The sequence below is a fragment of the Manis pentadactyla genome, chromosome 10, assembly GCF_030020395.1.
Source record: "Manis pentadactyla isolate mManPen7 chromosome 10, mManPen7.hap1, whole genome shotgun sequence".
Taxonomy (NCBI): domain Eukaryota; kingdom Metazoa; phylum Chordata; class Mammalia; order Pholidota; family Manidae; genus Manis; species Manis pentadactyla.
Window position 1 is genome coordinate 15,447,763 of NC_080028.1, and position 13,776 is coordinate 15,461,538.

The 13,776-nt window shown below is 49.8% G+C and overlaps 1 protein-coding gene across 2 annotated transcripts in view; it reads left to right on the forward strand.

Moving 5' to 3' along the window:
* Positions 1–13,776, forward strand: part of NUAK1 (NUAK family kinase 1) — a 97,364-nt gene that overhangs the window by 27,366 nt on the left and 56,222 nt on the right. The window contains exon 1 of one of the 2 annotated variants that reach the window (XM_036891069.2): positions 473–862. The exons of the other annotated variant lie outside the window; for it this stretch is intronic. Coding sequence (XP_036746964.2) covers positions 611–862 — 252 coding nt within the window. The 5' untranslated portion in view covers positions 473–610. Of the gene's footprint in view, positions 1–472; positions 863–13,776 lie in introns of those variants that run through there. 2 annotated transcript variants of the gene reach the window in all.

The following is a 13,776-nucleotide window of genomic DNA, read 5'->3' on the forward strand; positions in this document are numbered from 1 at the left end:
CGGTAGCTGTGGCGGCGCGCCCGGGGAGGGGGCGCCCGGGCTGGGAACCCCTCGGTCCCGTCCCGGCCGAACGAGGACAAAGCCCCCCGGCCGCCGCTGCGGCCTCCACGGCGCGGCACAAAGGGCGAGCCGCGACAGGCCCCCATCCCCCTCCCGGCTCGGGTGGCCCCGGGGGGCGGCCGGGAGGTGGGGGAAGCCCCGGCCGCGCCGCCTCTCGCTCCCCCTCCGCCGCCCCATCGGCCGTCCTCCCGGGAGGGGTCGGGGGGCGCGGCGCCCCGCATAACACTCCCCCTCCTGCGCAGGGAGCCGCCCCTCTCCCCTCCCTCCTGCAAACACCACCGCCTCCGCTGCCACCGCCGCCACCTCTCCCGACGCTCCGCAGCTCGCCGCGGCCGGTGGGCGGTGCGCGGACCGAGCGCGCCGGGGGCGCCAGATGTGCGGTCCCCGCGGCCGCCAGTGACCGAGCCGCAGCCGAGCGCGGGCGGACCGCCTCGCCAATGCTGCAGGGGCCACTTTGAGCGCACCCCGGCTTCCCTCGGCGGGGACCCCGACACCCCGAGCGCGGTGCCCGGTTCTGCCCTCTCCAGCCCGGCTCGCCCCGCGTTTGGACATGGAGGGGGCCGCTGCGCCCGCGGCCGGGGATGGCCCCGACTTGAGGCCGGGGGCGCCGGGCTCTCCTCCCGAGGCGGGGGCGGAGGCGACTGCAGCCCCCGCGGCGGCCCCGGAGCCAAGGAAGCCGCACGGGGTGAAGCGGCATCACCACAAACACAACTTGAAGCACCGCTACGAGCTGCAGGAGACCCTGGGCAAAGGCACCTACGGCAAAGTCAAGAGGGCCACCGAGAGATTTTCGGGCCGAGTGGTGAGTGGGGGAAACCCCCAGGGGCGCAGGTTTGACGCGTCTGGGGACGGGGGGCGCACGGGGCGAGGATCTCTTGTCCGGGGGCTCTCTTGCCGGCTCGGAGGCTCTCTTGTCCGAGAGGGGGCTTCCGGGGAACCCCCCTGACAGGCTCCTCACTCTGCCAGGCTCCCCGTGACTCAGGCGTGTCTCTCTCCGAAACACTTGTTACATCCTGTCTGCGCATATTTTGGGGGTTTTTATACCAGCCCGCAGCAAAGTAGTATTTATGATTTGCAAACACTTTGCAGTGATAGGACCGCCGGGGTCTCCCTCGCGGGCATGCATTCAGACCATGTCCTGGAATGCCTTATTGCTCTACCTCTGAACAGACCCTGGTGCTCCAAGTCCCGTGTCCTGTAGATGAATGTGAGCTCTGCCTCTGCATCCTCCCAACCAATACTCCGCATCCCCTTGATGCTGCGGGCGTTGCATGTTTTTAAGAGAGAAGGTTAGGAAGCAAAAGCGAAGGCTGCTGCATGCCTAGGGTGGTGACAGTTTTGCGTCTGGCTTCTGGGAGGACTGAAATGTCCAGGACCGGAGTAGCCTCACACATGCTGAGTTGCAGCCGGCTCAGTTGCACTGCAGGTCCTGGCTGTAGGGCTACTAAATTGCTTTAGGGGTCTGGCCCATCTACCCCACTCTTTGTGACAGCTGAAACCTTGCCAAGGTTCCAAAAGCATTTGCACAGCCTCAGGGAGCGCCTTGAATGCCTCGGAGTCTCTGCCGTCCGTTGTCCCAGACTTGGTTGGTTGTCATTTTCCTTTCTGCAGAACAGGCCCTTGAAATCCACACTGCTTGTGGCTAGAGGGCTGGGCTCAAAGTGACTGACTATTGCAGAAATATTTTGTGTGGTGTGTGGCAGAAAATTAACGCGGTTCTTTGGTTTGAAGCATATCAGATGTATTTTAATCGATTTAGGGCCAAAGTCAGGAACTAATTTTGCACTCCTTGTGTGCACTTTGGGGAGTGTTTTGGCACCCAGGGTTCCCTATAAACTTAACAAATGACCATAGGAAAAAAGTAAAATGAACTGTCGAATGGAGTGGTAGGTTGATGTTGGTATTTTTCTTTTGCATCTATCCAGGGACAATTCTGTTGAAAAAAATGGGGCACCAAATCAGAAAGTTGAGCCCCTAAATTCTCGAATATTTGGATGCCTGCCTAACTCCCTCGTTGCAAGCTTTGCTGTTTGGGTTGGTGCAGCTTTATCCTACAGCTTAAAAATAAAGTCTGTTACAGGTTAATTGGAAATTTGAGATGTTGTTGTATTTTTAAGCTGTCTCCAATAAACAAATTCTATAACAAGCAAGAAGTTGAGAGTTCAGTCTGGGCAGGTGCCCTTTCTTACAGGTTAAAAATTTTAAAGAGGAGATGATTGTAAAGATGTCCTTTGAGGTCTGCACTTTCAGGTTTCTGGAAGAAGAGTCAGAGAAACGTGCACTTCATTCATGTTTTTCTTCTAAGGTGATACTCCCTAGGCTGGATGTTGAATAAGCAAAAACTAAGCTTAGCTCCTTGCTCATGTTGTCTTAATAGCTTTTGAAGAATCGCGCTGGGAAGTTGAAGAGTGGAATAATGAAAAACAGACGCGGTTGGAGCTGCAGGTTGAGGATGTGAGCTTGTGAGGGGTTGAGTGGTAAGGGTGTGTCTGGGATCTTTGAGGGGACGTGGAAGTCTGAACGTTGGCACAGGCTGTGCGAAAGAATGGAAGCTTTTCTTATGTCAGACACCTTTCTGAGCCTCACTGGGGCTTCCTGTTACACGTTTGTTTTGCTGTCTGATCCACAGACTAGGTTAGAAGGAAAGGGATTGCAGCAGTAGACAGGAGCCTGCCTTTCTCTTTGGGTGGGTATCTTTTTTATTTGCAGAAACTCTGAACACTCTGTTGGAATTTCGTCAAATGGCCACTAGGGGACGCCCTGAGCACGGAAGAAGCTCGTTTCTCAGCCGCCAGACTTGAGTCCTGTTGTGTTATTGTCCAGCCCTCCTTCAGTTTCCCATTGTGCTATTAATTTCAGCTAGACCTTGTGTTTTACTTAAAAAATTGTATAAAGATTTTGAATCTGGTAGCAGATCCAAGGCTCAGAAGCTGGCAATCTCTAAGCTGCTTTCTACTTGATAGATAAGCTTCGAATGTTAGCATCACCACCTAGTGAAAACCTTGCTATAAGCAGATGGGAAAACTGAGGTAAGGTGATGGGAAGGTGTCCTTGGCCTAGAGTCCTCCCCCTGCTGAGCACATTGCTCACAGATGGTGTAAGAACTAAAGTGAGAAACAGGAATTGTCAGGTGGAAAATTCCTTTGCCTGGCTGAACAGAAAGTAAAACAAACACACAAAAAAATTGGTCAGCAAGTTGTTCTTGCCTGTATAGTGCTTGGTGACTCAGAATCTGTCAAGAACAGTAAGAAATGTTCACCTCAAGTATGAACTTGGAGTTTTCTTCTGGTTCTAAGGATGCACCATGTATCTACAACTTGCTTTTGAGGAGAATTGAGAGAGCACTGTCTCACTTCTGTCTTTGTGGCCTTCTGGTAGATTTCTGAAGTGATGTTTTATTTCTGTTTGCACCCATGCCTCGGATAGCACCTAATACAGAGGAGCAGTGGCTTTAAGCTGCTTTGCCAATGCAAGTGGCGCAAGTCCGGTCCTTGGAATGCTGTGGAGTCAGCACTCCTGTTGAAAGCAGCTCAGAGACAGAAAAGTGTTTAAAAATGAGAATGTTGTGGCTTTTAATCGCACATCTGGAAAGGCCTGCAGAATTAAACGGAACACCACACACCATCATCTATGTTCTGTGAAAGGCAGCTCAAATGCGAGTTGCAGAATCAGAAACTTGATGGCAGCTGGTCCAGCCCCCTGTGTGGTCCAGGCATCCTCCCTTCTTCATTCCCAGGGTGGCCTTGCAGTCCCTGCCTGCTCATGTCCATGAGACGAGGACTCAAAATGGCTCGTTCCAGAAATTAATAAGCCCAGCAGAGAGGCACTCCTGCAGACGGGCTAAGAGCCCTGGCTTACATTCAAATTCAAACCCATCCTCAAGCTTTGTGACCTCGCACAGGCTATATGCCTTTTTGAAACCTCAGCTTCCTCATCTGTAAAACAGGCTACTAATAATACCAACTTCATGGACGTGTTAGGAGAATTGAATAAAATCATCTATAATCTATATATGATTTCCTCAAAAGGGGAAATTAGCCAGTTTAGTTTCCTCTTTTAGGAGATTTTGCTTCTCATCCCACTTGGACTTTCATTTAGATTTTCAGACCATCAGAGACAAGATGCATTGAACGATTAGCCTCTATTACTCAGAGAGAGATAGGGGAAATAATCAACTTCTCAGGTTAATTAGGGAATGCTAGGTTAATTAGAGAAGCGGGCCCGTAAGAAGCCAAGACAGCCAGATTCTGATAGGATCTGAATGTATTTGTAAAGCCTTGAATTTGGGCTTTGTTTATTGTACAACTTCTGGTTTGATACAGCTTTGAGCAGTCCAATGAGCGGCACCCGTGTGGTAACAGGGCATGCGTTTTCTTTGAGCCAAACTCCCTGGACCTTCAGGCTGTACAAAATATTGCCAAAATACCAAAACCAAAACCAAACAACATTTTGGGGAGAGATGTCATGTGATCACCTCACTGTCAAGGGCCAAGTTCAGCTTTCCGTCTGCACCAGGTTCTGTCTTGTGAGCACTGTGAGGTGTGGTGGGGTCTTTGGAGTCTGTGGTGGAGGGTCTGGCACATGAGGGGCAAGACTGCTGGGCAGAGTGTGTGTCCCTGAGAACCTGAGCTCTGGCTTGGGTGGGGGGGCATCCTCACTCACAGAGGGAACTGATTTGACCAAAAATGGGGGTTTTATGCACTGGCCCAAAGTTAGTCATAGCCTGGTGCTGGAAAACTGCAGTTCAGGGGGGTAATTTAGTAAGCCAGCCTGCAGAACCAGGGGGTGTGTTCCTGTCATGGACAAGGTGTCAGGGGGGCCAGGTTGCAGCCAAGGCCCAAATCCAGTCTCAGAGAGTAAGGGACTGTGGCAAATAGGTAATCCAAACTTCTGATCCTGGAGGTGGGAAAAACAAAGCACAGAACTGTTAAGTGACTTTTCTGAGTTTGCACAGCTGGTTAAGTGACTGAGCCAGGTCTAAGCAACCTGATTCTCCATTTGGTGTGTTTCCATCATTCATTTAATACATCTTTACTAGAACAAGACATGATCCTCATTCTTAAAGAGTTTATAATCTAGTAGCAAAGACAAAATGTACTTACAAATACTGAACTAATTCTGTTCAGTTCAACAAAGATTTATTACTGCCTCCCATATGCTTCTCACCATGTTAAATACGGGGATACAGACATGATTAAGTCCCAAGTTGCTAACAATCTGGTGGAAGAGACAGTGTAAGCAGCTAGTAGGCCATGAGTACCTCTCTCTCTAGGACTCGATTATTTCAGGTGATTTTCAGGTTGGAATGTTGTTCACTGAAGGTTAGCTCATTAAATTGAATTTGGTCTTAGACGGAAACACCCACCCCGTGTATTGCCAGTGCTGCTGTGATCACTAGCAGCCTATGTTTTTGAGAGGCTGTGGTGATTTGCACTGACATTTTCTCCTATTTAATTATCATGATAACCCTAACTGGTGTGTACTCTGGGTAGACTCGTTTAATAGATGGGGAAAGGGATATTTTGGGCACACAGCTAGACAGTGTCAAACAAGTCTGGTTTGAAACCCCACTCTGCTGGAGAGATGAGGAATTCCTTATGTTGCACAGCTGGTGACCTCTGGATTGGGCATGGTGCTTTGCTCCTGGTGCCAGAAGACCAGCCACAGGGTGATTCTTTTCCTTGGGGGAGGGGGTTCTTGTTGCTGTTCAGGAAGGGGCCATGGCATGCTGTACGGCTAGGGAGGACAAGTGCTATTGAAGGTGACCTTGAATTTGAGGTTCAGAAGACTGGAATATAGGGCATTTCAGGCAGAGGCCAGATTCCAGGTTGAGCAGGCCGGCTTGCTCGGAATGCAGGGTTTCTGCAGGCACAGAGGGAGGCGAGATTGGTAAGATAGGACGGGGGTGATAATAATAACATTTATTAATAATAATGAATATTTCTTGAGTGCTTCTAACATGCCAGGTATATATGGACTGATTTAATTCTTCTAACAATTCTGTTATTATCCCATTTTTCCAGATGAAGAAACTGAGTCACAGAGAGATTTACTAGCCTGGGAAGGTTATACACAGCAGCAGGGCCAGGGTTTGGACCCAGGCCCTGTGAATGCAGAGAGCTTGCCACATCCCTCCTTCTAGGTGGGCTGAGCTGGGTTCTGATCACAGTGGGGCTCTGAGCCCATCAGTCCGATGTGCTGGCTTGGAGCAGTGAGGCCAGCCTGGAGGTGTTCACAAGAGGTGATGTATAAGAAGATAAGGATCAGAACCCCATTGCAGAAGAGAGATATGTCTGCCTCTGGACAACCATCTTTGCTGTGCCATGAGTATGTTGTAGTGAATCAGGTCTGGGAGACTCCATCTGGACACACACTGAGTTGTTTGTTCCTTAAGCAGCCTCAGATTCTGGAGTCCTTAGGGGGCCTTGAGAGGTCAGCTAGTTCACATGTCTGCCTGCAGGTAGAAATCCACCCAGGTCATGCCAGGATGTCGTGATCTTCTTTCTGGGAAGCAGCAGGAGATAAGGGTTGAGACACGGTGTCTTGTCTGTTGGTAAGCCCTGTCTAGCTGTGCTGAACCTACTGTCAGCACCCAGTGCCGAGCACACCGTAGGCCCTCAGCAAAGGCTTGTCGGATGAAACTGAAGTGAATTCATTGAGCAAGGGAATATTTTAGCAGATGTAGAGGCTGTAGGTCATCATCTCTGATCTCCAGGAGCTTCCTGAATTTTGGGGAAGAACAGTCAATGGCTGGAAATGAATGGCAGGTTATATAGCAAAGTCTGCAGCCCTAAGCAGAGCCTTCTGTGCACAAATTCTTTCTGTTACATTTGCTCACACCCTCATTAGAGAGAGAGAAAGACGTCTGTCTAGGGGTTGTCGGCTTCCTGGCCATGGCTTCCTGTCCTCAGTGGCTCCAGAGTCAGACAGCTTAAGTCTCATTTGTCTTTCCCACATAAAAGTCCTGGAACATCTGTAAGTTATGATTTGTGAAGTATCTGCTTTAAAGCAGAATGCATTTATCTTCACACTGGCCCAGACAACACAATCCGGTGCAGGAATGAGAGGATCCCAGCCCCGGGAATAGGAGGGCCTGGGCCGGATGACCCACCCGTGAGTGGAGTCTGGTTGTATTGATAAAATTCTCTGGAAAAGGCCCAGGAGCAGCCAGATGTTGACTTCTCAGTGAGAGTCTTTGGTAAACTTTTAACTGCATGATAAAATGGGGATAGGCAATCCCACTCCTAGGTCTCCCTGGAGAAATGCAAACACATGTCTGCCCAGAAATGTGCAAATGTTCGTAGCAGCACGATTCATGAGCGATCCTAAGTAGAAGCAATCCAAACGTCTACCCGCTGATGAATGGGTAAATGAAATGTGGCATGTTCATTTTATTTATGGAATAGTATTTATGATCCATTCTGTAGTTTTATTTATGGATTATTATTCAGCAGTAAGAAGAATGAAGTACTGATGCATGCTACAATGTGGATGAACCTTGAAAACATTAGGCTAAGTGAAAGAAGCCCGTAGTGACAGATCATATATTGTATGATTCCATGTTGGTGACATGTCCCAGACGGGCAAATCCAAAGACAGGGAACATAGATTAGTGGTCACCCATGGCTGGAGCGGGTTGGGAATGATTGGGGACTTCCAACTGCAGCAAAGTGAACTGCTAGTGGGTATAAGGTTTCTTTTTGGGTGCTGAAGATGTTCTAAAATTGACTGTAATAATGGTTGCATCACTGTGTGAATAAATTGGAAACCTCTGAAGTGTGTATTTTAAATGGGTGCATTGTGTGATATGTCAATAAAGCTGGTATTAAAAAACACCTGGAGCTCAGGGTGGTGGGTGGGGAGTGGAGATGGGGTGGAAGCTCATGTCTCTCGGGCCCCCAAGATTCCAACCTTGGGGTCCCCAGAACACTCATGCTCATCATGTAAGATGTGGGAAATAGTGTCCTGTGTGCCACAGTCCAGAGCAAGCCCAGGAACCAGACCATCTAGATCCACATTCCATCCCTCCCCTTGACAGCTGTGTGGCCTTGGGCTAGTTATGAATCTCCTTTAAACCTCTGTTTTCTCATCTGAGAGGATTCAGCGAGAGGATGTGGTGCAGCTGAACCTTTAGCTCAGTGCCTGGCACGTAGTAGGAGTGCAAGAAATATAACGCTGGCCATTGCTGATCTGAAAGGCACATTTGCCTGACTTAGAGAACTGCCTCCCTCTAGGTGGGTGGATTTGAAAAGGCTCCCCTCCTGGCCTGAAGCAGCCCCCAGATGGGTGGCTCCTGAGAACTGGATGCCATTCACTTCCCCTTCAGCTGGGTGCCCTGTGTGGGTGCCACCTGGGCATTCCTATTTTGCAGTTCTGGGGAAGGGGCTTTCATCATTCCTGTTAGCTACCATTTGTCACTACTCGGTGGCTGAAGATTCCCCATAACATAAGGCACAGCACACGTTGGGGGTGGCATACCTTTTTTCCTTACAATCTAGCAATAAGCCAGGTAGATTTAATAAGTGCTTACTAATGTGCTCAGGACTGTGGGAAATTTCAGAGGTGGATATGACAAGCCCTGCCTTTGAGATAACGAGCATTTGGTTGGGGTGTATACTTAATACATCTGGAATGATCTGAGAATGATGTAAGGTAGTATATAAATGAGGTGGAGAGGAAGAAATCACGGCTGTGGAATCAGACAGACTTGGGTTCAGATTCCTCCTGCCACTCGGCAGCTAGATGACCCTGGGTAAGCTGTACATTTTCTCCAAGCTTCTGTTTTCTCATCTGGAAAATTCATCTACCAGTGTCCTACCAAGTGGGACTGTGGTGAGAAGACAGGATTTGGAACCTTCCAGCCCAGAGCCTGTTGCATCGTAGGCACTTGAAAATTAGAGCTCCTGTCATTATTTTGGGGAGGAAGTACCAGCATAGAGTTCCTGCTGGTCTTAACTTGGGTCATGGCTCTCGCCACTTAAAGCCAGCCCACGGGTGGTGAGTGGACTAAACTGCATTTGCCATGTCCTTCAAGGCTCCTGCCCTCCTGTCCAGTCTCCCTCCTTCCTACTCCTCTGTCTCAGCCCTGTTGCCTTCAGAGCGTGTGAACTGACGTGGGCTTGACGATTTGTTTGCAAACACCTTGCTCTTCCTCCCCTGCAGTCTCACTCACGGTGATCCTGGCCTGTGGCCCGTGGCCAGCATGTGGTAGGTGCCCAGTGAGTAGGAGAGACGGAATGAAGGCCTGTGTGAGCAGCGCACCGGCCACCCTGAGAAGGGGAGTCAGCTCTGTGATGGGGGGGGGCAGCTTGCGCCCCCATCCTCCTTCCCTGGGTTACCCTCTCCTCGCCACCGTGCAGGCGGATGTGGAGAGCCCCCCTTTGCAAGCACCCCTTGGTGTAGCTCTGCTGCAGGCAGGAGAGGAGGAGGGAACCTGTTTTCCACTCAGGGCAGCTGCTCCCCAAGTTCTTTGGATCTTCGGAGCTCTGCGCCCCCTTAGCCCCACACTGTTACATCTTCCCCGGGAACTCCAGTCCCCCCCTGAGAAACCCTGGTGACCGGCTCTGCGCTGTAGGCAAGCTTCAGATGCAAAGTGCATTTGCAAGGTTTTTAAACACTCTCCCGGGGTTGTAAATCAAGTACTTTAAGAATTGTAAGCCGGAGTTAATGTATGTCTGGAAGAAACACCATCCTGATTTGCCTTTTCAACTCCAGAGAAGGATTACTCTCGGTTTGCTTTCATTAGGGATATCGAGAGGCAGCATGAGGTTTCCAGGCGGGAGGTGCTAAGAGGCCGCTGGGGTGGTTTCCCTCCTTCCCTGGAAGGAGAGGGAGCAGTGGTATTCAAGCGACTCAGGGCGCAGTTTGGCTCAAGGGCAATTTCCCAGTTTAAAGACAGGGTTGCTGCTTCTTTGTCTTACTATTTCCTAAGGGCCCCATTCCCTCCCGCTTAGGTCAACCTCCACATGTTCCTGTGGCTCGAAAGTCACAAAGGCGGCTGATTGCTGCGGGTTAGAAGGGGTCCCTGCTGGCTGTTGTCATTTCATTATGAATCGGGCTCAGCTCATGAATGACTCCCGCGAAGGGCCAAAGGATGCGCTCATACACCGATCCTCCACTGGATGGTGGAAGGGAAGGGGCCCATCCAATCTACGAATCTAAAAGGAGTCATGGGGTGGTTCTGAGCATGGCCTCTGGAGCCAGGCTGCCTGGCTGGAGAGCCCTCCTCCAGCCTCCTGCGTGACCTTGAGATGTCCAGCTTGGGTCCGTTTCTCCATCTGTGGAATGGGAGTGGCTGTGAAGATCACTGAGTTGTAAGTCGAGTTCTCAGGAAAGTGTGTGCCCACAGCACATCCTCCCAGTGACATTCTTGGAAGGGGCCCTCCCGGCACAGGTGGGACGAGGTCTCCACTGACTGTGTGTGTGGGTCAGCCTGGGCACAGTGCAGCGCACACAGAAGGTGCCCTGGTGTTGAGCCCTCTCTTTCACCGGTAAATTGAGGGGCTGAGACACAATGTTCTCCAGGTCCCAGTCAGCTCATAGGAAGAGAATCCTGGGATTCACTGCATGGAATTAGTGAAATGCAGACTTCATTTCCTGTTGCCTGGTTTTTTGCAAAAGGGTCTCCCTGTTGGGGGAAGGGCAAGTCTGTGAATTCAGTTCTCAAAACTCTTTTCAGATCGTTGGGTGCAGGCTCTGGCCGGTGTGAGGAGAATCTCCCTGCGTGGAGCGCAGGCCTGCACTGGGGTGGCCTTCTCAGCATCCTGCGTCGGACATAAATACATTCCTGGTCAGCCCGAGGCAGGTGCTTCAGAGGCAGATCCTGAACTAGACTCTGTGTGGGATAGAACATTCTTGCTTTCAAAGAACCTGCCAGTTTTCTTACCTGTAAAATGGAACGATGATGGTAGAACCCACCTCCTCGGTTGTCCTAAGGATTCAGGGATGGTGCCGAGAACACAGCCTGACATGTAGCCTGTTCTCAGGAAATGTTGGCTGTGATTATTTGGGATTTGCAGGAGGACGAGCCCATGTCTGCTGGGCTGCTGGGAGGGAGGGATGTTTGCTCATTCCTTAGATACTTTGAGTTTAGGGAGATTTGCTTTTGGTCCCAGTGAGGCCGGAGCCCGTGGCTGCCTCTGCTCTCAGTCGTGCATTCGGGTCTCCCTGTAGGTGACGTTTTTCCTCCTTGTGGCTTTAGCAGCGATGGTGGGCATTCGGCATCCAGGGAGAGCTCAGCTCCTTGAGGCTGGTGACATGTGGGGAGGAAGCAAGTCTGTAGGAATGAGGAAAAGACCAAAGAGGGGCCCTTTTCCCAGAGCAACAGATGTTTTTGGCAGCCATACTCAAAAAGAAGACTTGACTGATGTTGACTGCTCTTTCGTCCTTGAAGTCAACCAATCCGTCCATCCAGCTCACCTTGAGGGAGCGCCGTGTGTCTGCCAGGCCTCAGGGTTATCCTTAGACCCATCCACGGAGAGAGATGCTGGTGCTGTCCCCACTTCCCCAGAAGGAGGCCCAGGGCCACACCAGAGATAACTTGGGAATGATGGCAAAGATGAAAGTCACATCTTCTGAGCTCTCAGCTACAAGCCCCTGTAGCTTCCCAGCCAGGAGTAGAAATGTCTTTGTCATTTTTTCTTGAAGCAGGTGTTCCCTGTGCACTCCCAGGTAGCATGTTTTAATGTACGTACTCAGGTATTTGGTGAGCTCTTCCCGTCACTCGCCAACCCCATCTTCACTGCCCACACTTACCCCTTTAAGCTTGTGCATTGAAGAAGACAGATTCTCTTAGTGTGTGTGTGGGGGGTTTTTTTTTGCTTCAATCTCTCAGAATTTCATTCTTTTGCATCAAGCATAAACATTATGCCAACTTGACTTTCTCAGTGTCAATTTAAAAAGATGCCCACAAACTGAGAAACTCTTAGTGGTCCTTGATGCCGCATAATCACCTTGTATAGTTCTTAGGAAATTGGAAAGTGAATTCTTTTTCCAACTACTGGGAGCAATGGGAGGGAAGAGAATGACATGCCATTGACCCGGGCAGCTTGGAGCCCAGTGTGTGTGTGTTTGCATCGAAAGGCAGGGCAGTGATGTGCTGACTTCTGCATCTTCCTTTTGGTTAATTGATACCTGTTTCCCAGGCAGCATCAAATGGAACACTCTGGAAGGGAACCAGTGTGTGAGTGGACGAGCACACAGCTGGTTGGAGAAACCCTGAAGAGAAGAGGAATAAATGGAAATCTCCACTGAGTTATATCCACCTTTGTGAGTGTATAGGAAGGTCCAGAGTGGAAAGAGGATCCTTTCTTACAGTCATAATAGCAGGAAACATTTGTTGAGGGATGAGTGTGTGCTAGGCACTGTTCGACTACTTTACACACCTTCTCTCCTTTGAACCTGTGTTATTAGTATGTTCTTTTTGCTGCAAAAGAAGGAGAGTCTTCAAAAGGTCAAATTCACAGAGTGACAGACCTGGGATTTAGGGCTCTGACTTCAGGGTCGTGGTCTGAACCACTGGGCTTCCTGGCCTGTCATGGGTACAGAGCCTTGGAAGCTTTGTGGCTTCCTGCTTGGGTTTTTAACCCACACACTGGATGGTAGACCCCCCTCCCCCCAAATCCACACTTGAAGTTCAGAGAAACTGTCTCTGAGCTTGTGAAAATAGCACTTAGAGGAACTTTGTTCTGTGATCTCAATTATTCTGTGACTTATTTATGTCTTCCCAGTGCCAAGTTCAGTGCCTGGCATGTGCTAAGAATGCAATGACTACCTGTTGAATGGAGTATTATGAGTCTGGAGATGTTTTCAGGAGACTTGGGGGACCAGCCCCACCATTGCCACTGTATCCTTGGGCAAGATATGCACTTCTGTGGCTTCAGCTAGCTTATTGTAAGATGAGAGCCCTGGGACAGATTTTTGTTTTAGGATTCATTCTTCATTCAGCAACTATTTATTGAGTGCCTGCTGTGTGGCAGACAGCGCTGCGCTCTGGGCGATAGGGAGAGAGGGGCAAAGAGACTGATGGGGTTCCTGCTTTCTCAGAGCTTACATTCTAGCTCTTTCCAGAATCTGTGTTTGGTCAGTCTTCACAGTCTTGTCCCCCGATCGCTTCAAAGCGGCAGTGGCCGAATCCTCCCTTGTTTGTCTTCCTTTTTGCCAAAAAGCACATCCTATCAAGAAAGCGGTGTTCATCAGTTTTGCTCACCCATGTATCCCAGGTGCCTAGCACAGTGCCTGGTCAATAAATATCGGTGACATACATGCATGTCTAAATGAAAGATTGCAGTAGCTCTCTTGCTAATGAAATCTCAGGATATAAAAATTCTGGGGCTAAAGCCCAAGAAGCAAATGAAGGAGCAGAAATATCATGTTCTAGAAAAAAATACCATCTTTATAATGGCAAGATGCAGCCGAGATTGGGAAGGTTTATTATCTCTGCTGGCTGAGGGATTAGGGAGTCAGGCAGGATTCCTTGATTTTTTATCTGGTGGTGCTTTTTGCAAACCACAGAGAAAACAAAACAAAAACAAAAACTCTCCCACTCCCCACCCTCCTTTACTTCAAGCAGAAAAAGCACTTGCTTCTTAAAACAACTCACGAAGGAAAAAATTATAACAAATATTTTGCATTTCTCTGGTGGCAGCATGGTCTGAATTCCTTTCTGTCCCACAACGAGTTCTAATTTTATGAAATGTTTGGATTAGCCACCAATTT